At 41.6% G+C, this 25,417-nt stretch overlaps 2 protein-coding genes across 3 annotated transcripts in view; one reads left to right on the top strand and one right to left on the bottom strand.

Annotated features, from left to right (window-relative positions):
• The window catches only part of otofa (otoferlin a), a gene marked incomplete at its 5' end in the record, with an annotated part of 77,761 nt that extends 73,357 nt beyond the window's left edge, over positions 1–4,404 (bottom strand). The window contains one exon of the mRNA XM_080490309.1: positions 4,326–4,404. Coding sequence (XP_080346435.1) covers positions 4,326–4,404 — 79 coding nt within the window. The remainder of the gene's footprint in view (positions 1–4,325) is intronic.
• Positions 4,405–11,128: 6,724 nt separating this feature from the next.
• The window catches only part of fndc1 (fibronectin type III domain containing 1), a 36,032-nt gene continuing 21,743 nt past the window's right edge, over positions 11,129–25,417 (top strand). For both annotated transcript variants that reach the window (XM_080491336.1, XM_080491335.1), the window contains exons 1-7: positions 11,129–11,314; positions 18,040–18,234; positions 20,499–20,567; positions 23,990–24,238; positions 24,477–24,575; positions 24,742–24,859; positions 24,976–25,163. In XM_080491336.1, the coding sequence (XP_080347462.1) occupies positions 11,242–11,314; positions 18,040–18,234; positions 20,499–20,567; positions 23,990–24,238; positions 24,477–24,575; positions 24,742–24,859; positions 24,976–25,163 (991 nt within the window). In that variant the 5' untranslated portion in view covers positions 11,129–11,241. The remainder of the gene's footprint in view (positions 11,315–18,039; positions 18,235–20,498; positions 20,568–23,989; positions 24,239–24,476; positions 24,576–24,741; positions 24,860–24,975; positions 25,164–25,417) is intronic.

Genomic DNA, 25,417 nt, shown 5'->3' with positions numbered 1-25,417 from the left:
GGATAATGAATGATAGAGATGGATTGAGAAGTCTGTGAAAGACTAAGACGACTCAAATGAAGGCAGATCAGGGTTCCTTGTTTTACCGTTTTAGTGAGGACAAAACAGAAACATGGAGAGCATTTGTTAATCTCGCCAGAGTGTTATCACAGCTTGCATACTGAAGTATCTCATCTTTGTCGCTGCATACTGGGATTTAATTCAGTCTTATTTCCTGACCCATTCAGGGGTAAACAATAATTGGTTTGCATCACTAATTCACTAATAACAGTGTGATTTAAAACACAGTAAGTATCTGCTCCGGCAGACAATGTAGGGACGAGAGGAATGTTAAGGGAAAGGAACAAGTATTACGACGCTAACAGCCGTTTGAATGAAAAGCACATGTATGAAGAGAAGAGTCAAACAGGTGAAAGAAGCAATAACAGACTATACTATATAGAACATACTATATACCAAAGCAGCCTAGTCAATGAAACAGCATGAACTGATGAAGTCACTTGGATAAGTGACAAAATGTTTAGATGATTCGATTCCACTGCTGTGAGACACATCCTACTGGTACAAATTATAATATGCATAGACATGGCACTCGTACAGCACGTGTTATACTGCTTCAACAGTCTCAAACTACTTTACAAAATAAGTGAATGGCAACATCATCTACATAACTTGAGCTTGGGCTCAGCTGGACGACTTTATGGTTCAATGTCATATGTAAAGTCACTTCGACAAAGCAACAATGCAAGGTGAGGTTTAAAAGTTCAATCCTTGAGACGGACATTAGCAAGTGAGTCACATCCACATTGACTATTTAAAAGTGGAAAGATTGTCTTAATTTTTCATTAACTCCTATCTTTGGTGATCATGCTGAACTGTGATCCTGCGGGCTAATTTGTGGAGCAATTCTTTGATCAAGCCAAGAGCCACAGATAACACCAAGAATTCATCAAAGGCTTGTCAGGAAATCAATTAAATTGTGATGCCACTCCTCCTGAGTCCACTTTTTGACCGTCAGTGTTCTCAGTTAATAAAGTACCACTTTTAGTTGGACTGTTCAGAAAACAGCACAGTGTTTGTTTTTAACTGAAACCATACGGCTTATAAGGCGAGTACAGGTCAAAAAAAGCCATAGTACTTTGTGAATATTGCATGGTGTCCCCATGTGTGTATTTTTTCCCCGTCACACAGTCCAAACACACAACCTTTTAAACCCTATATTAACCCCAGGAACAAGTGTGTGCTACTGTCTGTCTGCATCTTCTCTCTGACGGACTGCGAGTCGGGCCAGGGTATAACCAGCTGGATACAGCAATGGATGGGCTATCTAGTATAAATGAAAACACTTTTAATAAATAGTTTTTATTGGCATTGGACAGACCAATTAAATATTCACAGTGCAAGTTGAAAAAAATGACGTGAACCCCTGTTCTTCTAACATTCATGAAAAACCATAGTCAGGCTTTAACAAACCTCATCAAAACAAAATGGACGGCATTAGTTAAAGAGACAGTTTTCTCCTGGGGGGTTGGGGGGGGTTGTCTGGTTTGTAGATCAATTTTTCACTTTAAGATCAATAACTGTTGATGAAGAACTATTAATCAACTGAGCAACTTTTTGACAAGCCGAGCTGGCAAAAGTACTCGCATTCTTTACTTAAGAAGTACAGAAAGTGAATTTGGCAAAAGTACAGATTCAACTTCTTCACTCTAGCAAAAGTGAAAAAGCTTTTGAGAAAGTAGAGATGCTTGTGTTCGACAGAGTACAAGTCAGTGAAACAAATACCAAAGAAAGTATAGACACCTGGCAGAGCTGTAGTAATTCTTCAGCGTTATTTACATCAGACAGCCTCTGCGTTTGCCAAGTTGCACTTGCTTTGCGAGTGAGAAGAGTGCAGCTCCAACTATGCTTCAGGGTATCGTCGTCAAAGGAGAGCCAGCTCCTCATTACATTGAACGGTTGACTTACTTTTCCCACCAGCAATTTGAATATTTAATGGAAGTCTTCAATGACGGCACACAAGGCTCAAAAGTGTGGTATTCAAGCATGTTTTATCACCAAGAAAACCGGGTGATTTGATTGGGTTTATGTTTCAATCAAGATATAACCACCAGCCTCACTGGGGTTTGTAGATGCATTGGCATCCAGAGGGTCTGGGTCCTACCAGCAGACCTTTTCCTCTCCAGACAGGAAGGGTGTTTTGGGAGCTGAAAGCACTCAGGAAACTCTGGTGAGTGACAGTCTGCAGGGAAAAGGCTCAAAACCCACAATACTGGAAGTGACTGCAGATTCAAGACTGAGACTCATACAGAGAAATGTTGTCACTGAATGTAGATCAACCTTGGAACTGAGAAATAGTAAAACTTTTATGATGCCTGTTAAATTTAACCACAATTAAATGATGGATGAAGAAGAATTTCAAACAGATGGAGAGAGAGTGTTTGTGGAGAGGGTCATGATATGTAAAATGATTTCACCATCTGTGGAAAAGTCGTTGCCACATGAATAAAATTAACTTGTGGCATCTTCTACGTTTAACTCAATAATATGAATATTATTAACACATACCAGAATATAAAGCAGCTGCTTTACTAGAATAGCAGTCTTTGAAATAAAACTAACCATACGGTGGGCACCTTTCCTGGAAATCTCTGTAATTCAATAATTGAAATTTAATACTCTAGAATAGGGTGAACAATAAAATAAAGCAATTCATCGTAAGACTTTATAACAACTGTGGATTGGTTGTATAACTGCATCAATTTGACATTGGTGAAAATAATCACAATAATTCAGAAGAAAATCAAGTTTAAAGAGATCCCTGTTACTGTACTGCTCACACTGTAAAGGTTCCATCTTTGTAACAAGTCGTTAACAAAATAACAATGTTTGCATTATATGTAGGCCCGCAGAACATGAATAAGATATGTACATCCCACAATGCTCAGGGTATTTGAAATTGTAAACATATGAGTTGTTGCTATCGTGCTGACAGTTAGACCACAGGGGGAAAGAGAGGACGATCTAATCCCTGACTTGGATGACACGGTTCATATAATATCAAGACCCAGCTGAATTCACTGCAGCATAGAGCCATCCATTTGTCCAATGTATAAGCTCACAGGCGCGCGCACACACACACACACACACACACACACACACACACACACACACACACACACACACACACACACACACACACACACACACACACACACACACACACACACACACACACACACACACACACACACACACACACACACACACACACACACACACACAGCAGAGAGGGGAGAAAACAGGGAGCTGTGGTCTGGTAACATCCTGCACTATTGTAATGCCGACACTAAATCAGAGATCACTGGGGACTGAGCACCTGTCAGACAGGACTGAACTCTGTCCAAGGTGCTGAAACATGCACCCTTCCTCCTTCCTGCTTGCTCCTCTTCTCCACACACACACAAAAGCCCCACAAACCTATACATTGGCAAATAAATGCACCAGTCTTCCCTGTGCCCATCCTCTACTCCATTCCTCTTCCAGATGAAGGGCTAATTTAATGACCCACAAGACTATCAAAAGATGAGGAGGTGGGTCATTACCTCAATTGTATGACAAAGAAGGCTTTGTCTGCCTCCGTTTCCTTCTTTAGGAATCGATTACCTTAGTCATCACTTACTTCTTGCCCTAATTGCCCTGACAAGTTAAAGGTAAGTAAAAGGAGGCAAGTGAAAAACTGGAATGACAAATCAATGTCTTTCCATTATAGGCTGAGCAACAGTCAACAGCAACACTGTTGTTTTTCTTTTGTTTTATCATAAATAAAATATTAACAAGGACTTGTGCCCTGGCTCCTGGCACACTTGTTTGTATACAAGTCAGCACATTTTGTTTTTGTGCTACTAAACAATAATTGTCAAAGTTAACGGCCCATATACTTGATGATGCGTTCAAATCTGGTTGGAATTCTGAATAAAACGATGCAGAATGTTGCCTGGAACAAATTTGCTGATTATATTTGCTTACATTATGTGCGGTTATGATCCGTGTTTTGCTGTTTGGATTAATTTTTGTTATTTTTTTTTTTAGTTCCTCTCGTCCAGATGTGATTCTTGGATAAGACGCGCGTCGGAGCGCAGCACGTCAGCCATTAATCTAAAAAAAAAAAAAAAAAAAAGGGTTTCCCCAACTTTTCATGCAGTCATGAGTGCTAAATATGTCCCGTCAGACTGTGGAATGTGACTCAAATGGGGTCTGAGCGCACAGCTTGATCCAATCTCTGCGCACACAGAGAAATGCTGCAGGTAGACCATGCGTCTTACCTCTGAATGTAACTTTGGCGATCCTGTCACCTTTACCCCGGAGGTGAGCGGCCGTCTTCAGGTGAACCATTAAAGACATCATTGGTCCGCTTTGATCGTGGGAGCAAATTTACTCCACACAGAGAAAACTTGAACCCGTTTGGTGCAATCTGGAGATGTTCAGGTGAGCCTCCTCTTTCGTCTGGATTCGCAGGATCCCAAGTCGTTTTCCATACGGACGGAATAAACACTTTAAATGTGTGTTGTTGTTGTTTTGGCAAGAAAAAATTTAAATAAAAGGCGAGTTAATCACAGGCACGAGTTGTCGTTCCCTGTTTCTCTGTGCTCCGTGGGTGCTTGCTCTATTTCTCTCCACCGAGCTGGTTTTACTCTGCTCGTTGCGCAGGAAGGGCGGGGGTGGGCTTCTTCAGCTCCACTGAGGGGAGAGGATGGGATGCTCTAATTGTACAACATCAGCCTGGCTGTGGGATTTGGAGAAAATTCACCGCCTCCCTGTTTTGCAGTGGGTGAAAATCCTCCAGCCTACAACAAAACGCATTTCGAGTTCTCTGTTTTCTCTTCTCGCAACGGCTTCATCGTTCCATAATACAGATGTTAAATTCTCTCTCTTTATCACCACCCCAGTATTTTTTATGTTCTGTGTCATACTTGTTCGAAACTAGATATCAATGTGTGTGCTTCATATGTATTTCTGTCTGTAAATGCACCGTTTTAGTTGCACCGTTGGCACTCTTAATGCTTCATACTGAGAGTTTGCATGTTCTATCTGCACATCATGGATTTTCAGTCAAAACTATGCACCGGGTTAATTAGTGATTCTAAATTGCTCCTGGAGCCAATCCCAGTTAACTATGAGGGCAGTACATCACAGGGCAAATAGCCCCATGCATTCACACTGCTGGGCAATCTAGGGTCACCAATTAACCTTACATGCATGTTTTGGGACTATGGGAGGAAACCGGAGTACCGAGTACAGAGGAAAACATGTTAACTCCACACAGAAAGGCTCAGCCGGTATTTGAACCCAGAGCTTCTCACTGTAAAGCGAGAGCACTAAGCGCTGCTCCTCCATGCCCCCCAGTTTCCTCACACAACTAAAAAAACACACAATACATCAAACATGTTGGTCTTAACTCTAAATGACCTATATGTGGTTATCTGTCTCTCTATGTTTGCATGTGATGGCCTGCTGATTTGTCCAGTGTGTGCTTCTTTCACATTGAATCAGCTGGGAACCGTTGCAGCACCGCACAGCCATGAGATGGATAAAGTGTGATTGGAAATGAATGTAATATACTTGATATTCATCGCTATATACAATACCTACTGTCAGAGTGGCTGAGAATTTGAATGTCTTTTGGATTCAATAATATATGTATGTATACATGTGCATATATATATATGTATCTGCATATCTTTCAGTATCGACTAAATTCAGACAATGAAATTACATAGTCAGGAGAGATCCAGAGGAGAGTATGTTGCCACACCCGAGTGTTGACCTTATTATTGTTGTTGTGTTTGACAGTGACCTTAAAATAATATACAACTATAAGCAGCGGGTTTACATTTTGTTTTTTGTTGTTTTTTTCTTAAATGAGGTCCTTTACCGTTGCCAGGCAACTTCATTTGCCCATAGCAAGGCTGTGGGTGAATTGTACCAAATACCAGGGGTCACATGAACATTGTTATTTTGTGGCTCCTGGGCAGTGGTTGTTTACTCTGTTTTGCTGAAGTGACAAGATCACCCTAACCTGCTGACTGACCTGCTGTATCTTTGTCACAAGAGATGACTCTCCACTGACATGCACATTTGAGAAGTACTCAATAGATATTCAGCTGAATATGTGGATTTTCTGAAAACATTGTTCAAGACTTCTTTTCATCAACAGTAAATCTTTGAAGTATTATTTTAATGTGCACTGTGAAAATACAAGTAGTGTGTTCAATATCATCAAAAATAATAAATATATTTGCTTTCAGTTATATTAGATTGCCCCTTCATGTACTACACCCCTTCATCCATCTTACTGTAGTGCTGGAGACGATCCCAGCTGACTGTGGGAGATAAGCGCAGAGCAGCGGTCCATCACATGGCCAACACAGAAACACAGACAACCATACATAATTTAGACTGCATTCATTCTAGCACATGTTTTTGGACTATGGAGGGAAAACCGAGGTACCCAGACCAAATCCCAGCATGCACAGAGAGGAACGACAGAGCAAACTCACCACGGAAAGAGCCTGAACCAAGTCGATCTCACTGTGGGATGACGGTGCTTACCACTACACCACCATGTGCATCTGAAGTCTGCATTGTCTGAGGTTTGGTTGCTATCTGACGGCAACTTGTTTGTAATATCATTTTATTCAATGTATCTGTACATGATTCAAAGCACAATGCACAAATTATAAACAATTTAAAATGTACACTATGGTAAACAAATTCACATATCATTCTGAAATTTCCTGTTAAACAGTTCAACTTGGTGACTTCATGCATGCAGTCGAGACTTTTTAAAATTGGATGATGTCGATTGTACTAAAGTATCGGTAAAATGCTATAATTGGAAAAATACCATAAAAGTAACAAAGGATTATGAGTATTTGTGATTCGATATCATCCTTGTCGGTTTATTGTTCTCTGTGTAATCGTTTTACTCCCTCACTGTTCCCCAACTGCAACCGATCCAAGATGAAACCCGGCAGCTCTGAGTTTATATTTGCTCGAGGTTTCCCTTTTTACCGTCACCTGCACCTGCCTGTAAATGTAAATTTTGTTTATGTATTTTATTTGAATGCAACGCGTCATGACAATCTGTGCTGTAATTGGAGCAGTAGACAATAAACTGAGCCGAAGTGAGTGTAGGGAGCAGGATGAGGAGAACGTGGAGGTTTGAATTAGAGAGGAGATGAATGGAGCCAAGCAGGACGAACAGTGAAACGGTGAAAAGGTGAGGATGCGGGCAGCAAAGAGACAGTTAAAGTACTTAGGAACAACCGTCCAAAGCAGTGTAAGAGGTGAAAGAAAGGTTAGAGAAGAGACAGAGTGGACTGGAGGGAGACAAGAGTGATCCGAGATAGAAGATCCCAGCTGGATTGAAGCAGTTGGTCTGCAGGACGGTAGTGAGAGCAGCTGGTTAAAGGTTAAACTGCCACCATCCAGGAAGGAGCGCGACCACAGGTCATTCACACCCGCTGCTATGAGTCAGAAACTGAATAAGAATCTGTGTAAACACCCCTGTCCTGGTACTGGTGCACTGTGAATCCTGTAAATATTGTAAATATTAATACTACTATAAGTATTCTCCCTACCGTGTTTCCATGTGTTTATCTACGTAATTATCCATGTATGTATACTCATAGTTTATTCTCTTGTGTTCACCTATCCTGACTGTCTTCAAGTATTTGTACAATGTTGAGCTGCTGTGACGGCTGAACTTCCCCATGTGGGATTGATAAAGTCCGATCTTATCTTGTCTTAAACTGGAGGTGACAGAGTTGAGGTTGATGAGTGTTTTAATGAGAGTGAGTCGATCGGAGAGGATTGATAGAATACAATATAAGGACAGTTCATGTTAGACACTTTGGGGAAAGTGTAATAATGGTTGAGTCATATACTGTATGTAGGAGAGATGATAGTTATGTAGGGAAAATGATGTTGAGTATATAGGGACAGATGGTATTAGAAGAGAATACAGTAACCCCTAAAGGGAAAATGCCAAAAGAAGACTCTGCATGTTTCACGCTGCTAAACGCTGACTTTCCTCACAAATGTGAGTATCACCGTTGAACAGATGGTAACAGAAGCCCCGACAGTGCTGTGATGTTTCTGAATCTCACACCGCCAGCAGCTTCACGGACACGTGCAGGATTCAGCACAGCTTAGCGCGGGCCTGTTCGGATATGAGCAGCAGCTGTCAGATCAGAGTCAAATAACCTGCTGAGGATGGCTTCTGCACTAATACTGTATGACAGCATAGTACACTGACTGCAACACTGCCACACGAGTGTCTACGCGGTTCAGCCTTGACTGGTGGAAGTTATCTAAAAGAGCATCTAAAAAGTGTTTTGCCTTGGATTTTGGTGTTTCTGTGTATCGGGTCCTTGTATTTGTTGAACTGTGTTAGACGACTAATTCAATGCTTTTCTCAGCCCCAAGTTCCCACACCTCTCAGTTTTTAAAGTATAGATAAGTACGACTTGAATTTTACAGATAAGAGCATCTTACACGACAGCCGAGAATAATATTTTTGATAAATGGCAAAAGTACAGAAATAGTGGTAAAATGATGGAGACCTTGCTGTGCATTAACACAGTCTGAATAAACTGAGCTTGACAGTCAGTCACTTCTGATACTGTACATCGGCAGGGAGTTCATTTCATCACAAGCATCTTATTTCTTCACTCGAGGGAATCGACGCGACGTGGCATAAACAACCTCGGGCATCATGTGTATAACAAGACAAGACACCTTGTAGTCTGTATATGGAGCTTGTTGAATTGTTTGTTACCGGAGGAGCAATCCAGTCCTCTCACTCTTTTTCTCTGTCACTCTTTGTGTGTGTGTGTGTGTGTGTGTGTAAGTCTGTACATTTGCTGATTTGCAGAAAGAGAGAGAAAGAGGGAGAGAGCCTCCTACTGTACTTCAATAAGAATTTTCAGTTTAAAAAATGTATGACATTGGGTGCTGACTCATGAACTATTTCAAGCTTGTGTGTGTGGGGGTGTGTGACTAATATATATATATTTTTTTCTTTTTGAAGGGGGAACATAAACAATAAAAAAGACTGTAGAATCTCTTCGAGGCCTTTGAAAAAACTCAAAGTGATCACAGTTGGATCTGTTGTTTGAAGCAATAGATATTAAGAACAATGGATAAGCTGTGTAAATCAGCATCTGGCAGCAGGAGGTGGATCTTAAGATCATGAGGGTAAATGGTGACTGTAAAGACCTGTGTTTATTGTGAATGTCATGGCCCTGTTTGTGTTCACACCGTGATGGACTGATGACCTGTCCAGGGTGCAGGCGGCCTTCGCTCATCGCCAGCTGGGATCAGCTCAAAGCCAAAAGGCTAAGTGGATAAAGCAGAATAGAAGATGGATGGATCGAAATGATATGCCTCTTAGCTTCCCTGAAGAATGTGGTGAAAGTCTGGCCCCTTCATTTAACCAGAGAATTTATCATGCCACATCTTCCTGCTGACACTCATTCTCAAATTGAATCAATAATGTAATGTTTAAAAGTGGCGCGGCTGTGCGTCGGTTCACACTGGCAGCCCACACCAAGGAGTTTGAATCCGGGCCAGGGCCTTCCTGAGTGGAGTCTCCATGCCCTCCATGTAGCTGCGTAGGTTTTCTACTCGTGCTCTTCCTCTCACAATGCAAAGGCGGGCTTCTTGGGTTAAATGGACGTAGGTGTGACCTGTCCAGGCCCGTGCTACCTTACCTTCATAAAAAACAAGAACAGTACAGGGAAAGAAATAAAGACTTTAGCCAATAGAGGGAGGTGTTGTTCAGGAATAAGAATTAAATCAACCGAAGACAAATGAATGGTGATATTTCATGTGCCATTGTGGACTGTGTATGCACAGATTGATGAATCTCCATTACTTTGACAACCTAACCTCCAAAATAACAACTTAAAAAAAATGCCTTTCTGTGAGATAACTACATGTTCCGACAGACATTTTCTGTTAAAATAAACAGTGATGTGGATCCCAAGACATATAAAGACGTGAGAATCTAAAAAGCCATTATAAGAGTGAGGTTCTATAAAGGGCAAACAACCACATGAAACAATGGAAATAGCCATCAAATTAAAAAGAAAGAAAAAAAAACCAGTCACATATTTTCTGAGTGAGTCATCAAACTTACACTATTTACTCAGTCGCTATTCGAACCATGGATTTGTCTCTTTCTGACCAAACAAAATCACTTTCTCACAACACGCACCTTCCCAAAGACGCGGAGTTATACCGCCATCTAGTGGTTATCTGACCTCTTTGGAAAACTCTCGTGACTGAACTTTGACTGCAAATTAGATCATATGGTGGAAGATTGTTTCTCTCTCCATCGTCCTGTTCCTTCACACCTGGTGCCCAGATGGAATCGGGCAGTGATGAAAAAGTTTAACCTCAAAGTCGCTAAGATGTGTCGGGAATAAAGCTGAAAGAAGTGCAGAGCAAGTCCATCTGACCAGCCTGCCTGTCAATGTCTCATAATGGAAACTTATTTCACTTTTACATAGAATACATTTTCGCAATAAAAAGTACAGGAGGAAAAATAGTTCAGACACCAGCTGTTTGACTGCGGTGATAAACTTGTAATCTATTACTTTCAGTCTTTAAAATAAGTCACAAAAGTAAACATTCATAACACGTATATAGGTAGTGGGCGTGGCCAGTGTTTAAAGCGCACATCTGAATGAATCCAAAACATTTTTTTTTCTCCCCAGTTCAGATCTGCTTCATTTCTTGCTGAAATCGGAACTTTTCCCCGAAGAGGGAGACATTTTCACCCTTTTTTGAATTTATTATCCAAAATATAAGGACACCTTGCAGCAGCACCCTCACATTCAGATAGTATAGTTTATACTGTCCGACATTTGGATTGACGAACACTAAAATAAGGATGTAAAGTTTTCACTGCTGGCTAAAGGTAAGCAGTTCATTTTGGTTTCCCACAGCCATTCTTTTTTTTTTTTTTAAAGCACAAAATGAGTGGATTTATTGTAGAAACAGAATATTTAAACAGTGCATGCAGATATAGACGTGCTCTATTTTCAGATTGCAGATTGCAGAAAGAGCAACAGTTGTCAGAGAGTGTTGGTGTGGACTGAGGGGAGGAGGGCTGTTGTGTCCCTGCCCTCTGCATCCAGAGCTGCAGCTCGGCTGAAGTGCGCCACACGCACCATGGCTTTGGCCGCAAGCAGGACGCTCCTGGCGCTATTCCTTACGTTTTGCACACAGGAACTTGGATGGACAGGTAAACACTTTTTTTTTTTTGTTTGTTTTGCACTGACGTGTTGCTCAGTTTCTTTGGGAGTGGTTGATTTTTTTTTTCTGATCTTCTGTGCAGATAATAATTCATTGATGAAAGAGTTAATGTGAGTTAACGTGTAGTCCGTGTATTTTATAAAGCATTCACGTGGATTAGTATGGCCACTGGTGACTAGTTTGCAGGTGGTTCCCCCCACTTCTTTACCTCGCAGGGATATCTGCATACCTCAGTCTTTGCAGGGAAAATAAAAGTTAAATTGGAGATTTATGTGTTTGTAACAGTTAGAGTGAGCAGTCTAAAGAAAATCCAGAGTTCAGAAAATGATGGCATTTTCAGGTTGCTATGTGAAAATTTTTTTTAAAAAAAGGTTTCTTCTAAGTGGTCTCGTGCCAAATTGGTGACTAATATGTCTGTAAGTGGTGATAAATTAGCTGCCATCTTGGTGGGTGACGCAGATTGAAAAGAAATCAGGTTTTCTTTCATATTTCCTATGCACAGCAGGCATTGCAGTCTGTTAACCGTCTGGAATGAGTGGAACACGCCTTCCAGCAGAATGTCACATAATACTTTAACCTGAATTGTTTTGGTGATGCAGAGACTGACAGGGTTCCACCAGAAAGTAGTCTCGTCTCCATGCAGTTATTTTTCAAAATGTGCAGCTCTGAGGCAAAAAAAAAAAAAAAAAACCCACAGCAGCACACATGTTTTTGAAGTTTGTTAAGTGCTCTTTGTAAAATCAATTTTCAGGGGAAAGACTCCCACAACGTCAAGACAGTAAAAATATCCAAAATACCAAAAGTGCCATAAAGCCTTGAGGAGCTTGGAGAGTAGGAAGCTCATGGCTTTGGATGGGTTTAAAGGTCAGAGCCAAACTCTCTTTTTCTCTTTCAATGTCTTCAGTCCTCTCAGCGTGCCAGTTGATCTGTACGTTTCTATACGTCTCCTTCTCGACTGCAAGCACTTATAGCATGAGATCACTGCTTTCACTGAATACAGGCAGCTGCTATTTGTTGTGGTCTTTTCTTCAAGTCGTTTTCTTCTCCGTCAATTTGGAAGCCATTTCAGAGCCCTTTCTCCCTTCAACACCCTGCTTCACAATCATTTGCTTCCATACATTCACACCTGGGAGCTGCTTAGTGCATCCACAGGTCACTGCTGTTCGCTGACGTTCGCTGAGCAGCGTGCGGAGCAGTTTCGGAGTTAAATGTGTTCCGCGCGGGCAATTTGACTGTGCTTGTTAAGGAAGAGGAGAGAGTCACCCATTAACTTTCTCCACACACGTCATCAAGTTGTCATCCTAAAATTGCTCACAGTGGATAAAGCTGGGCTGATGGGGATATCCTGGACACCTCGGTGGGAGCAGTTATAATAGAGAGCATAAAAACCTACTGTATTTGGATAAAAGAAAAAAGAAATAGAGTTGATTTCTTCCATGCAGCTGCAGTCCATCAACTCTTGGATTGTCTGTGATGTGTTTGCAGTGTAAGTGGGACAGAGACTTAGAGAATCATGTTTTTGCAGGCAACAGGAATTTAATCTTATGCTCGACTTCACATGTTGGGATTCTGCGGGAATAACACACGTCATATTTTAGCAACAGCTTTCGGGAAATCAGCAGTGAGTTTTTCGGCGTCAGGGCCAACATATGTCTAGTCCATCTACTATTTTCCACGACACGGTTCGATCCCGCATCCCACCCACCTGCGAGTTGGCTGCTTGTCAGACCTGCCAGCGGCGGCATGTCTCGTGTCATGATGTCATCTTTAAACCAGTACCACCTGGGCTGTGAACACACACCTGTCACATAGTCAGGGCACTAGAAGTGCTCCATGAAGAGCCGCCGCACAGTGAGCTTTCAGTCTGCATCAGTGAGTGACTGATCAAACTTCTTTTGGAGGTTTTTCGGCGGTGTAGTGGTTGGCACGGTGACCTCACAGCGTATCCAGTTTTAGTGTGGTTTGTTGCTTTTCTGTGAGGAGTTTGCATGTTCTCCCAGCGCATGCATGGCTTTTCTGTAGCCCCTCTGGTTCCCTCTCACGGTCAAGGAAACTTACACTTAAAAGTGAGCGCTCTGTATGTGTGCGAGCGTCAACTTGATTGATTCTGGGTGAGAGGAAACTGACTTATGGCCACCTCTAAAAAGCAAAGTATGTTTTCCAGCTATAATTGTACTGGCTGACTTCTGTTTGCAGATGCCATGACTCATAAATGTGTATGTATATGAACCGCCCAAACGAAACATGCCCTCACTTCAGGTCGTTCCCATGCATATATTGTGTTCTCCTGTAAAAGTTTGTGTTAAATAACAATCACCTGTTGATACCAAACTGACAGCATTGTGTCGGACTCTGCGGTAATTGATGGGTCGGTGTGGCCGTCTTGGGTTACAGCCTCAGTCTGGTGTGTCAGCTTTATGACGAGGTTAATTACTGGCACCGTAAGGAATTCGGTCCCCTCGGGCAAAATTTGACATCAACCTCACACTGCGGCAGCTCACATCTTTTTCAGCTTTCTTGTGGTTTGTTCAAGTTACGTGTTCAGTCTAAAGGTAAATAAATTCAGAAGTCCCTCTCAACTAATACACCCTAAAGCAGCAGCGTGTTATTTTGCGAAGCACCACTTGAAAGACCCACATAAGCGTGTATAGAAGTGGAGACCCTGGTTGCAGCTTCATGATTAGTGCACGGATTATATTCATGCCAGGGATGTCAGGGACCCCCAGTGCATGTTTTTTGGGGGGGGAAATGACACTCAGCATTACATTTTTAAAAACAGAGTCACATTTATTCTGAACATATCAGAACACGCAGTCATGTCGAGTGAAAGTTGTTTACTGAATGTTGTATTGATTACTCACAGCAACTTTGACACTGGTTTTCTGGAGAGAGAAATCTGTGGTGGTCTACTTAAAAATGCATACTTCTTGTGTAAAAATGATGTTATTGGAAGGCCATTAAACGCCCGAGAGAAAAACATTTTGAAATGTTGGCAGATTAAACTGAAACCATCTCCACAACACTTGCGGTGAGCGAGAATTTGTGGGTTTTGGCTGAAGTGATAATCCAGAACTATTTGAGCAGTGATTTAAAATGCAATTCCAATCCTAAATCTGAAACATCTCAAACTTTTGAATCAGTGCTGCTGAATGTTACGGTGGGGGGAAAAAAGCAGCGCTGCGATCCATAGATATTGTTGAATTTGTGTTATAGTGATCAAAAAAATATCTTGAAACTTACTAAGTGGAAACTTCCACGTCATTTGCATCTGGTCCTTCCACTCATTTGAGGAAAGACTCTTCAATGAGTGCAATCCTCTGTTGTTGTCATGACATCGGAAAACGTCACGATGTAAACACCTGCAGCTGCACATGAGTTTGAATCATCTCACCAAAAACACTTGCAGTGTTGTCAATCGCTGCAATAAGTGCCTTATCAGTGCGCACATGCACACATTCAGCAGTGATCCTGATTATCAAAGGTAGTTGGCAAACGATGACATTTACGAGGAGTTAAAGGCGAACTCATTAGGGGTGAATGAAGGGTCGGCATCTGTGATTTTGAGGCCGGGTGAAAGGGTGCTCTTGTAAAAAATGAACTGCATTGCAGGTGCGGGGCCACAAGTATTTTCTTGACGTTTTTCAGGAGTCCTTTGACCCCAGGGTTTACCTACACATGCTTCTTGTGCCAAAATATACTTGCAGATACATGTTTGCGTCTGCCTATCTGTCTGAGTCTTTGAGTGTGTATTAATGCAACACATACCGAGTCCATCAGACACATAAACCCACTTTGTTTTACTTTTCTGTGATAAATTGGCCCACAGGCTTTTCCATCATTTTTCACATACTTCATACTTTCCACTGTCAAACTCAATCATTTGGTATTCGTCTGTCTTTTCACTTCACGGTCACAAACACGGCATAGAATCTGTTGCATTGTTGCTCCAGTCGCCTGCTGCAATGCCTTGAAACCGAGCCTCGATGTGTAAGATTACGATGTTACTGCTCACTTGCTCAGCTTCTTGCCAAACTGTTTATTCTTGGACAGCAATCATGCATCTGCTGCGCTTGAAGAGTCTTGATTTAATCAGAAATGTCTGGTGTGCGCTCGGATCATGAGTTTCCAAAGAGGCTAAAATCATGGAGCGAAGTCTGGACAGAGCAGCAGATCCCGTCCTACGTAATAAGGAGTCTTATTAGAAACAGGGGCCGAGAGACGCAAGCGTGTCCAGAAAAGTGTCACTGGAGACAGCCATGGATAGGTGATAAAACTTAAAAGAACAATGAAGGGACTCTGGATAAACACTGCCACGCTCCTTTATGTGCCCGTGCAACCACACGTATCTCAGGAGTGCCGGTATTCACAGTGAGGAGAATCAGTAATGAGGCGGCCCTTCAGCACATCCTAAAACAACGACTTAAGCTGACACTGCACTATCGGCCCCCGGGGAGGTTTTGCGACCGTCTGTGAAGTACGGCTCTGTAAGTGGCAATTATTTCTAAATGTGAAAAGTGAGCGCGATCCAGCTGGGAGCACACCTGCGCACAAATGAAAAAGTGATTTTGTGGGGCAGGCTGAAGCAGAAGTGCCGCTGCAAACCTTTTGGGGAGCAAAGACACTTATGAGGACCTCATGGTAACAATAATGTCAATTATGACAGCAATAAATTTCCAGCAAGCCAATAAACCTCACTTTACTATTCCTACTTTTGGCTGACTGAATCAACCAAACTCGTATGTCTTCTATATCACCTTTCAGACTTGGTCATATGTCTTGGAAGACGTTTAATCCTCTGTCCAGTCATCCAAGTGGCTTCATCAGTTCACTGCGGTTCACTAAACTAGTCGAATATTTGGGAAAATTTATTATCACATGTATTCATGTCTAAATTTGTTGAAAAGAAAAGGCCAGTAGAAGGAGAGCGACATGAAACATAAAAGTCACAGCGAGGTGTAGTGTTTAGCGCTCTCAACATGGAACAAGAGTCCCTGGTTTCAATACGGAGTGAAGCTTGAGGGTATTTTGTTTTTTATGCATGTTTTCCTTGTGCCGACTGATTTTATTACTCCAAATAATGTGGTCTTCTTCCACAGTCCAACAACATGCATTTGAGGCTAACTGGTGACTCTAAGTTGCCTGTACGTATAATTATGACTGTGCGTGACTGACTTTCTGTGTTTGTCTTGTGATCTACGAGCAACCTTTTATATTGAGTATTTATTATATGTAAATAAGCTGGGATCATCTCCCCCTTCTCGCAAGGAGAACTACAGTACCTGCTTGGATTTAAGGATTCAAAGATACTGTAATGGTATTAACTGTTGACTGAATGACTGCATGTTTCCTGTACTTCATCTGAGCCTCCCATTGTGTTCTCACATCCTTCGAGCAGTGTTGCTGTTTTGCTTCCCTCTCACTGTTTCCAGCAGCAGCGACAAGAGACAGCTGATTTCACTCTGAAAACCAAATGCGGGCCACCTGCCTCGGATCAAAACAGCAGACAGATAAAGTCAGCAACTCGCGAGTGAACACTGGAATATTTAGAGCGGTAGTTTCCCTCAGGACTGGGTGGAAAACACAGCGGAGCTACAATACTGGATATCCATTCATCAACAAAACTATTCTAACTTCCAATGCTATTATAAACAAAACGAAAATGTGAGCCCTACTGCCCCGAGGTCAATTTAAAAAAAAAAAAACAAACAGATACAATGTCTGCATGTGAGTTTACATGTTCTCGCTTTGCATGTGTGGTTTCCCTCCATTCTGTTTTTCTCCCACGGTCCAAAAAAAACCAAAACATTTTTAAAGATGGATTTTCTGCAGTGCGATAGAGGGTCAACATTTTTACAAATAAGTCAGAGTAAAACCTTCGGCATGGAGTCTTTTCTTTTATCATATGTCTCTGAAGAACAAGTGATGCCAAAACTCTAATTGGTTTACAGTTTAAAAAACTGTTAATCGAAATCCGTAAACATAATTCTTTGACCGTTGTTTGACAAGAACACCGTGACAGAGAGAGCAGTGTGTATATTGTGAGGGGGACTGTTATCCAACAGCCTCCTGGTGATGAACTTTAAAGCAACAGACTGAACACTGATCAGCGCTTTGTGTGTAGTTCACATGAGGGCTGAAAAAAGTATCAATGGTCTTTCTTCCCTTTATTTGTTGACCCAGCTGAGTTTTCAACAAGCGCTCAAGCATGAAGCCATCACTTAGTACTTTGTAAGTCAAATGAGCTATTGTCAATATTTCAAGTTATTGTTTATCATTTCCCATGTGCTCACTCTTCCCCCAGGCAATTTCTTTTCTCACACATAAGCTACATTTTTCATTTTATATCAAAACAAATGAGCCATTTGCTTTCCATTTTCCTTGCTTTAGTGAGAGGAAGATCGCTTATCGTCGTAAGCCGATCGCGTCCAACTACATCCATCCATCTCTCTTTTGTGTTGGTTTGCTCAGCATAGCATTGCAAAGTGGCTGGAGCTGATCCCAGCTCACACTGCATCAGTCCGTCAGAGGGAGACAACCACACACTTACATGTTTTTAAACTTTGAAGACCCAAAGGAAGCCCACAAACATTCTTATATGCAAAAGTAACATGTATTTTGTAAAGGGAATAAAGCATTTCTTTTTCTTTAATTAAGTTCCAAAATGAATTAAAAAGGCCACATCTTCTTTTTTTTATGACACATTTTGTTTTGCAGCTGAGAAACCAGTGCGGCCACAAAATGGCAAACAAACAGCTGTGGACAAAGACCTGAGAGAGAGATGGGAGCCCTCCATCCATCTGGATGGCAGACCTGTGGACCGCTTCGTCATCAGCTCCAGCAAACCTGCGAGATCTCACCGCTTCACTAAAGTGGGCAAAGACAATCGATCTCCTCTACTGGAGGATGTAGGTAAGGAAACAAGAAAAAAAAAAAAAGAAGAATTTGAGCATGTTTAACAGTTACCAACAAACCGAGAGAAAACAAATGGGAATGTAAGAGCTGGAAGAAATGTGAGAAGAAGAAAAAAAGAATAAGGTGATTCATTGGAAAATAAATGGCCAGAGTGTAAGAAATTAAAGCTTGGCTTGAAGACTGGAGTGAGCTTTCAACCCTCAGAAATCTGCACTTTCTCAAGACAAGTGCCAAAAACAAAGCTGGGATGAGCAGCGCTGTGTACAGAGTTTAGATCAGGGAGGTGAGACGTGAGCACTCACTTGTGTGCGATTATTATCGCTGGATTACGTCATAATTGGAGGCGCAGTCATCAAAGTTTGCCAGTGAAACAAGAAAAAGCTTGAGGCACAGTGTTGTGTGATAGAGGTTATTTTAGGCTCGCCGGGCTTCTCTTGCCTATTTGTAATCCCGCATTGTAAAACATAAGTCAAGTCTTTATGTTTCTACGCACAGGCACTTTGCTGTGTCGACCGTCTGGTCTGCTTTTGTCGTTATTCCATTTTCCTCTGCCTTGGCACCTGGATGCCATATTTCACCAGCGACTCAAAGTCTGCAGCCAGCCCTTTTCCAAAACCCAGCCCTGCTCCTATAACCTAGCCCTCTGTGTTGTGGTCACTTGCTTTGTGCGAGTGTGTGTGCAGTGCATGTGTGTCTGGTGGTGGCTGTGGTGAAGCACGGGGTGGTGCCAGTGATGAAGTCATACGTTGTCTTGTACTGCATCTCAGTTTGTTCATCTATAAATGTCTGTGTGGTAATATGTGCTGCCCGGTGCACGTTGCGGCGGCCCTTCTGGTCTCGCCTGCTCCCGATACGATTCACCAGAAACCTCTGGCTGCCGAGCAGAGTCTCGACATTGCCTTTCCAGAAATTCCTTGCAGATCGTGTGTTGTTCCCTCAGCAGCATGAGAGCTGCATCAGCCGTCATAAATAACACAGTTCTGCTTTGCTTCCACGTCGCTAATGTGTCTGGCCAGCTGTTCTTAGAGCTACAAAAACAAAGAGCTGACCTGTTGTGTGCAACACAGAGCAAAATGGAAAGTCGTCAAGAACGGAAGAAATTAGGATAATCATTGTAGTCAAGGTCAAAACAATGAAGCAGGTGGAACGAAAAGTGATCTTACCTGGCAAAAAAAAAAAGAGTGAAAAAGAAAAACAGGCATCACAGCCAGGTAATGCAGCTGGTTTGCAGGCAAGAGATTAGGTAACAGACGTAATTCACATTGGGAATAACACATGACCACATACACACTTAGAAATAAACAGGAGATAAGACAGAGAGCGAACAGACTAATCCTAAGACCAATGGAAGTGATGTTCACAGGAATGGGACAGGACATTGGTGCTAAAATACAGGAAGCAAAGGAATTGAAAAGAGATCAGACAAGAACAACAAAATACAAGCTAAAGAGACACTGGGAAGAAAGTTAGATCACATACCACTCACCTCTTTTTTTTTTTTATATATATTTTTTTAGAGCCGTTAGTTAGCCTTGATTTATCATTACATAACTTAATAAAGCTTCTGAGCAAAAACTTTAAGATTTTTTTTTCACATTATTTAATTGGGGGTCAAATCATGTGGTTATTATATAAGTGCAGACATTTTTTTCTAGTTTTGTAGTTGAAGCATTTCAGAAACATCCCACATAATCAAATACAATGGATATAGATAGAAAAAAACACTTACTTTGCTGAAATAGTTAGATAAATAATGCAAAAAAACATTTTCATGACTCTTTTTACTAAATTAAGGAGCAATAGGACCAAAACCTTCTTACAGTCTAATGCACCCGTTAACCAGCTCCTGGAAGTCTTGAGGCTCAATACAAAGTTAGTCTGAACTGGATCAGCAAAAACTGGATTGTCTAAGTAAGGAAGAGCTTCTGGCATAGATTCAAGACTTATGCTTGGGTTGAAAAAAATAAAGAAATAAAAACTAATAAGTTAATTCAGGAAAAATTTAAATTTTCTGAAAATGTAACCTATTAATACTTCTAATACATTCATGCATCCATTTTGCTGCTCAGGTCCTGTTCAGGATGATAGGGTCATGTATTACACATTTGTATAAATTAGTAGTATCAAATTAAAATTGTGTCAGAAAAACACATACAAATTATCAATATCTTAGGTTGTCATTAACAAAATACTGCTCATGTATCATTTTGACATGATTGTTTATACAGATTTCTTGTGTGCTTTTTTTTTTTTTTTGATAGACCCAGAATGGGTGAACCTGGATGGCTTCGCAGTGTTGGGCGGAGCATCTGTCAACAACTCATCAGCAGGTAAAACCTGATCTCCATCAATACCATCGCAAGGGAGGGGTGTGCCTCGGTTCAAATCTATCTGAGTAAAATATACAGGAGAAACGCTTTCAAGGCAGAAACAATCGGCTGACATTGGATATGTGAAATGAACCCTCAGATGTGATGATGATTTACAGTGTCATGTCTTGGGGGCGACACTCTCCTTTTCCTTCATTTCCTCTCTTGTTCTGCCCCGACGGGATCTGAGGGCAAAACCTCTCACTTACTTCTGACTCACAGATTCCCATCTATGTTGCCATGTATATTTTTCTTGTGTGTCCAGTATTAACGTTGATTTTATTGTGTGTTGCATTCAGTGGTTTACACGTACTGTATAGTAAGTAGGAAATTAGTCGTTTAACATCTTTGGCAGGTTTTCCACCGATTGTATAGATATCATGTGAGCAAGTTGCTCAATTACAGCATTGACAGATATCTTTAGGCAAACCATGTTTCTATTTCTGTGTATATTCTAAACTATAGGGCTTGCAAAAAGCTCTAAACTCATTATTGACAATTGCTCATTCTGCTTCTGTGGACAATTTAGTCTCCAAACCACTTGGCGTGGAGAAAAATCATCTAAACTCTCCTCTGAAAGCACCAGGACTTGCAATTGAACCCAGAACCTTGTTGCATGCGGCAGCAGTGTTAACCACTGACTCACCATGCTGCTTTGGAGGCTCAGTTTATTTGTTTGAGGCAGAGCTGCTTTGGAGACGCTGCTAATCATATTTGCTGAGTTACACTTGGGTGAACAGAGTCAAACAAATGATGGGTTTCTGGCAAAAAAAGTCTTGTGTAATGAAGGAAGGAAGAAAAAGAAGACAAAGTAAATGTTAAAAATCCTTATTTACCCCAAGAAGAAGCTAAAAGTGGTATATAAACAATATAAATGGTAAAATGGATTTCAACATATTTAATACTTTTTGATTTTACGCCTTACGTTGTTAGTCACGTTCATCCATCCAACCGCTACTGGGAACGGTTCGGGGGTTCAGTTCAGGGTTGCAAACTTGCTATTGACAAAAATCTGAGCTCCTCCTGATTTGACAATGTGACATCCATGCGGTCTCATCGATTAGAGCGCCAATCATCTGTCTGTGGTCCATTTGTCATATTGTTTTTCAACTTTCAAAGTTGTGACAGACTGGAAGGCCATAATCCAATTAAACAGAGAAAGTGGCATTATTGTGAGTTATGAATTATAAATTCAGAGAGAACTTAATCACAGCGTGAAATTCAAAGTTAAGTCAATTTTCCTATTTAATTCGTTCAGTTCACTGTATGAAGTGGCCTAACTATTTGCTGAAAGCTCACTGTTATGAATGAATGCAAATATAACGGCATTTGTGCTGCATATTTCATTTGCAGCGTTTATATAACAAACGCGTCACTTACATTACATCTGTAATTCCATTATGTACAAATAAGTTTTGCATTTCCCCTTTTTAGACTAGGTTGTTTACCTTTGACTGTCGTCTTCCGTTGAGAATTGTTTATAGAAGTAAACTGTGTAAAGTAAGCGATTCAGTCCACGCTGAAACCCAAACTCACTGGTTTGAGTTTGCCAAGCTTCGGCTCGTCTCAGAAGGTGATGAAATATCAAAGTGGTTAAAAGCGTCGTTTCCTCAAGACAGTTTTTGTGGGGTGTTAGGGGAAAAAACAGGGGCATTCCTATCCAGCCCAGCCTGAGCAGACGGAGGTGGGTCTCTCCACTGTAACTGGTATGTCTGCCTGTCTGCCGGCCAGCATCGCAGCACCTGAAACCACCGAGCTTCCAGGAAAAGACATCCGGGATTTGGCTTGTGGAGTCAATGGTTTTTGTGGTCCGCAGCATTGTGACCTGGGCCAAACTATGCACTGTGACAGTTTTCCAGAGTGAAGAGAGACAGGAAGACGAAAAAGAAAGGAGAAATGGGCTGATTTAAACCAAATGTGCCTATTTCTGGTTTAGGTTATAGCTTCTCAAAGAAGCAGTCCCATTGAAATGGATTAGGGGTGAGACTGAATTAGCAACAACAAAAAACTCCCCTCACTGGCTTAGTGCCATAAGATAACTGTGGTTAACAGTATCTAATAGTATAAACAGAGAAAATCCAAAAGCACCTAATGAGACTTTTTGAACTTTTTCTTATTTATATCCTGCCTGGGTATTATAAGCTGACAGGAAATGGTAGAATAGTGGTCATTGTGTAGCCCTTTGAGATTAACAACAAACATATTTCAAATGAATAGTTTGTGGGATTTAAGGCTGTAATGTTGTGCGTGTTCTCTTCTGTGTGTTGTGTAAGTGCTAATTTTCTAACCATGCTAAAAATGATAAATATCAGCCCTAGTCTGGAAGCCAGAACAAACTCATAACCTCAAAGTAATTCAAATACTTTGTAAACAATAAGATTTAATCCAAATGCAACAGTAATGTAATACTGTAGAGTCTTATTGTTATCACAGCCCACTGTTAGACCTAGAGCACAATCAAAACTAGGAGACATACAATACCAAATCATCAGTGTTGTCCAAATTGAAAGGGAAAAAGTTCACTTGGCTGTGCTCAAAGGACAGATGAGAGATTGAGGCTTAAAAACGCAAGCAGCGTTCCAAGTCAAATTGAGACAAAACATTTTTTTGCATTCATACACCCATTCACATCCACTCTGCACCATCGGCACTAAACCCTCTCTTACTTTCCTGGCCATAACTGAAGAAGGCACTCGGTAGATATGGCAACGTCTCATTGATTCTACATCCTACCTACACTTTGAAAAGTAAAACTTACAGTACTGATTCAACCCTATAACCTCTTTCTAGCCACCTTGTTAGGCTGACTTATCAGGACTAACAGCGCATGCAGTCGTCCTGATGGAAAACAGAGAAGGTCTTTTTCATCTGACAGTGATTATAACAAATGGTTGAGGGAGGGATCAACGGTCTTAACAAAGAAAGAGAACAAAACAGAGAGAGAGACGGGAGGGTTTTTTTTTTCCTTTTGTTGTCATATTGGCAATGCTATTGCAGATGAGGGGGATAGCCTGGTTGTCCGAGTTCATGCCTGAGACATCGTCAAACATGAAGCGACAACTCGCACTGAAATAAAGTGAGAAACAGATGACCAAAAACTGCAGCAGATGACACAGGACTTGGTGCGCTTCCACAGCATTTACTACTCTGTTCACGATATCCATGTTTACAGCAACAGTTGGATGAAAGTGACATTATGTTTCTATCGCTGAGCAGATGTGAGAAACAAAAATGTTCAATTATTTTTTTTCCTTCACGCTTTGAGAGAGCCCTTTAGGCAAACCAAGTAGATGGCACCGATTACAAGTGAGTTATGGGGTCATGAGGGTACAATGAACTCCATTGCACTCTGGCTTATGCCTGCTTTTATCATCCGTCAACAGGTTCAGTCAGGCCTTCACAAAGTGCAGCCAGAAATCCCTCCTCTGCAGCGCGGGCAACCAGGGCAGACAGAATGACTCACCACCCGTCAGCCCCGGCGAATACCAGGACACAAAGGAGGGCACCTCAATCCTCTTCAGGTCCAAGACAGCCTGAGAGAGTTTGGACCGGAGCAGCGCTGCTGGAAAGAAGGCAGCAGCATCATACCAAGCCTCAGTCTGACCAAAGAAACCGACACACACCTAAACTAAGTAAGAGGACCCACATATTATACTACTAATTTTTTTATTATTGGATATGTATTACTGAAGCATGATAACTTCAAGCAATCAAGGTGGACAGCATCTGAATGCTGCTTTTTTTTGTTTGTTTTCTTTTGGGGTTTATTTTTGTTTCATAATTTAGCTAAGTGGATGCATTTTGTTTGTACTGTCTTCAGTGTCCATAGTGTAAACCCTGGTCGTGCCTGGTATCCCTTTCTATTCATAGCATCTGAGTCCGTTCATGTGGTGTCACTGCAGGCACAGAAGGCCCAGGGCCAGAGCGCTCCCGCCAACAGAGCATTCGCAACCAAAACCACCACGCCAGGTACCAGCAGCCTTCTAGATAATAACTGTACCGCCATAGAATTCTCAGTATTTTATGTTTTGCAAAAATAAGCAGATCATAATTGACATTCATATTTACTACTTAAAGATTAAGAACTAGGTCTTCATTGTCTCTGTCTTCACGTGTGTGTTTAATGTTTGTGCAGAGCCACCCGAATATGAGGCTCAAGACATCAGCGCCAGGGTCATGTCACCTCAGTCAGTCCTTATCTCCTGGGTTGATCCTGCTGTCGAGATGGGAAAAGTTGCCCCCGGGGCATCCAGGTGAGCTCTGTTGTAAAGTGCATTTGTGGACGTGTCTGTTGCAAAGACAGAAAAAGGGTTCAAGCTAAAAGAGAGAAAATGAGTGGACGATAACGCCATATTTGTGTTTGATTCAGATCATACACAGTGAGATACAGGGAGAAGGGTGAGTCAGCACGCTGGGAGTACAAGGACGGCACCCAGAGGAGGTTGATGATAGACACCCTGTCTGCTGACAGCATGTACGAGTTCTCCGTCAGAATCTCCCAGGAAGAAAACCATGGCAAGTGGAGTGTCTCTGTGTTTCAGAGGACTCCTGAGTCAGGTATCTATCAGTGCTGAACGCCGAGAATCGCTTACAGAAAATCCTGTCATGCAGTTGAAGGATAATGATTACCGAAGCAGTAGCGCTAAAACGTTTTCTCATGATCTGAAAAGAGCTGTTATTCTCAGAAAAAAAGAATTCACTCATGCGTAGCTTTGCCTATTAGGAATTTGCTTCTCGTTTTGCTTTACCACACCTCATCATCACCACTGCTTCGTACTCCCACCTGATATTTGATTCTAACTTTGGCTGCT

The sequence above is a fragment of the Lipophrys pholis genome, assembly GCF_963383615.2.
Source record: "Lipophrys pholis genome assembly, chromosome: 21".
NCBI classification, from domain to species: Eukaryota; Metazoa; Chordata; class Actinopteri; order Blenniiformes; family Blenniidae; genus Lipophrys; species Lipophrys pholis.
This window is presented reverse-complemented; position numbering and strand designations above follow the sequence as displayed.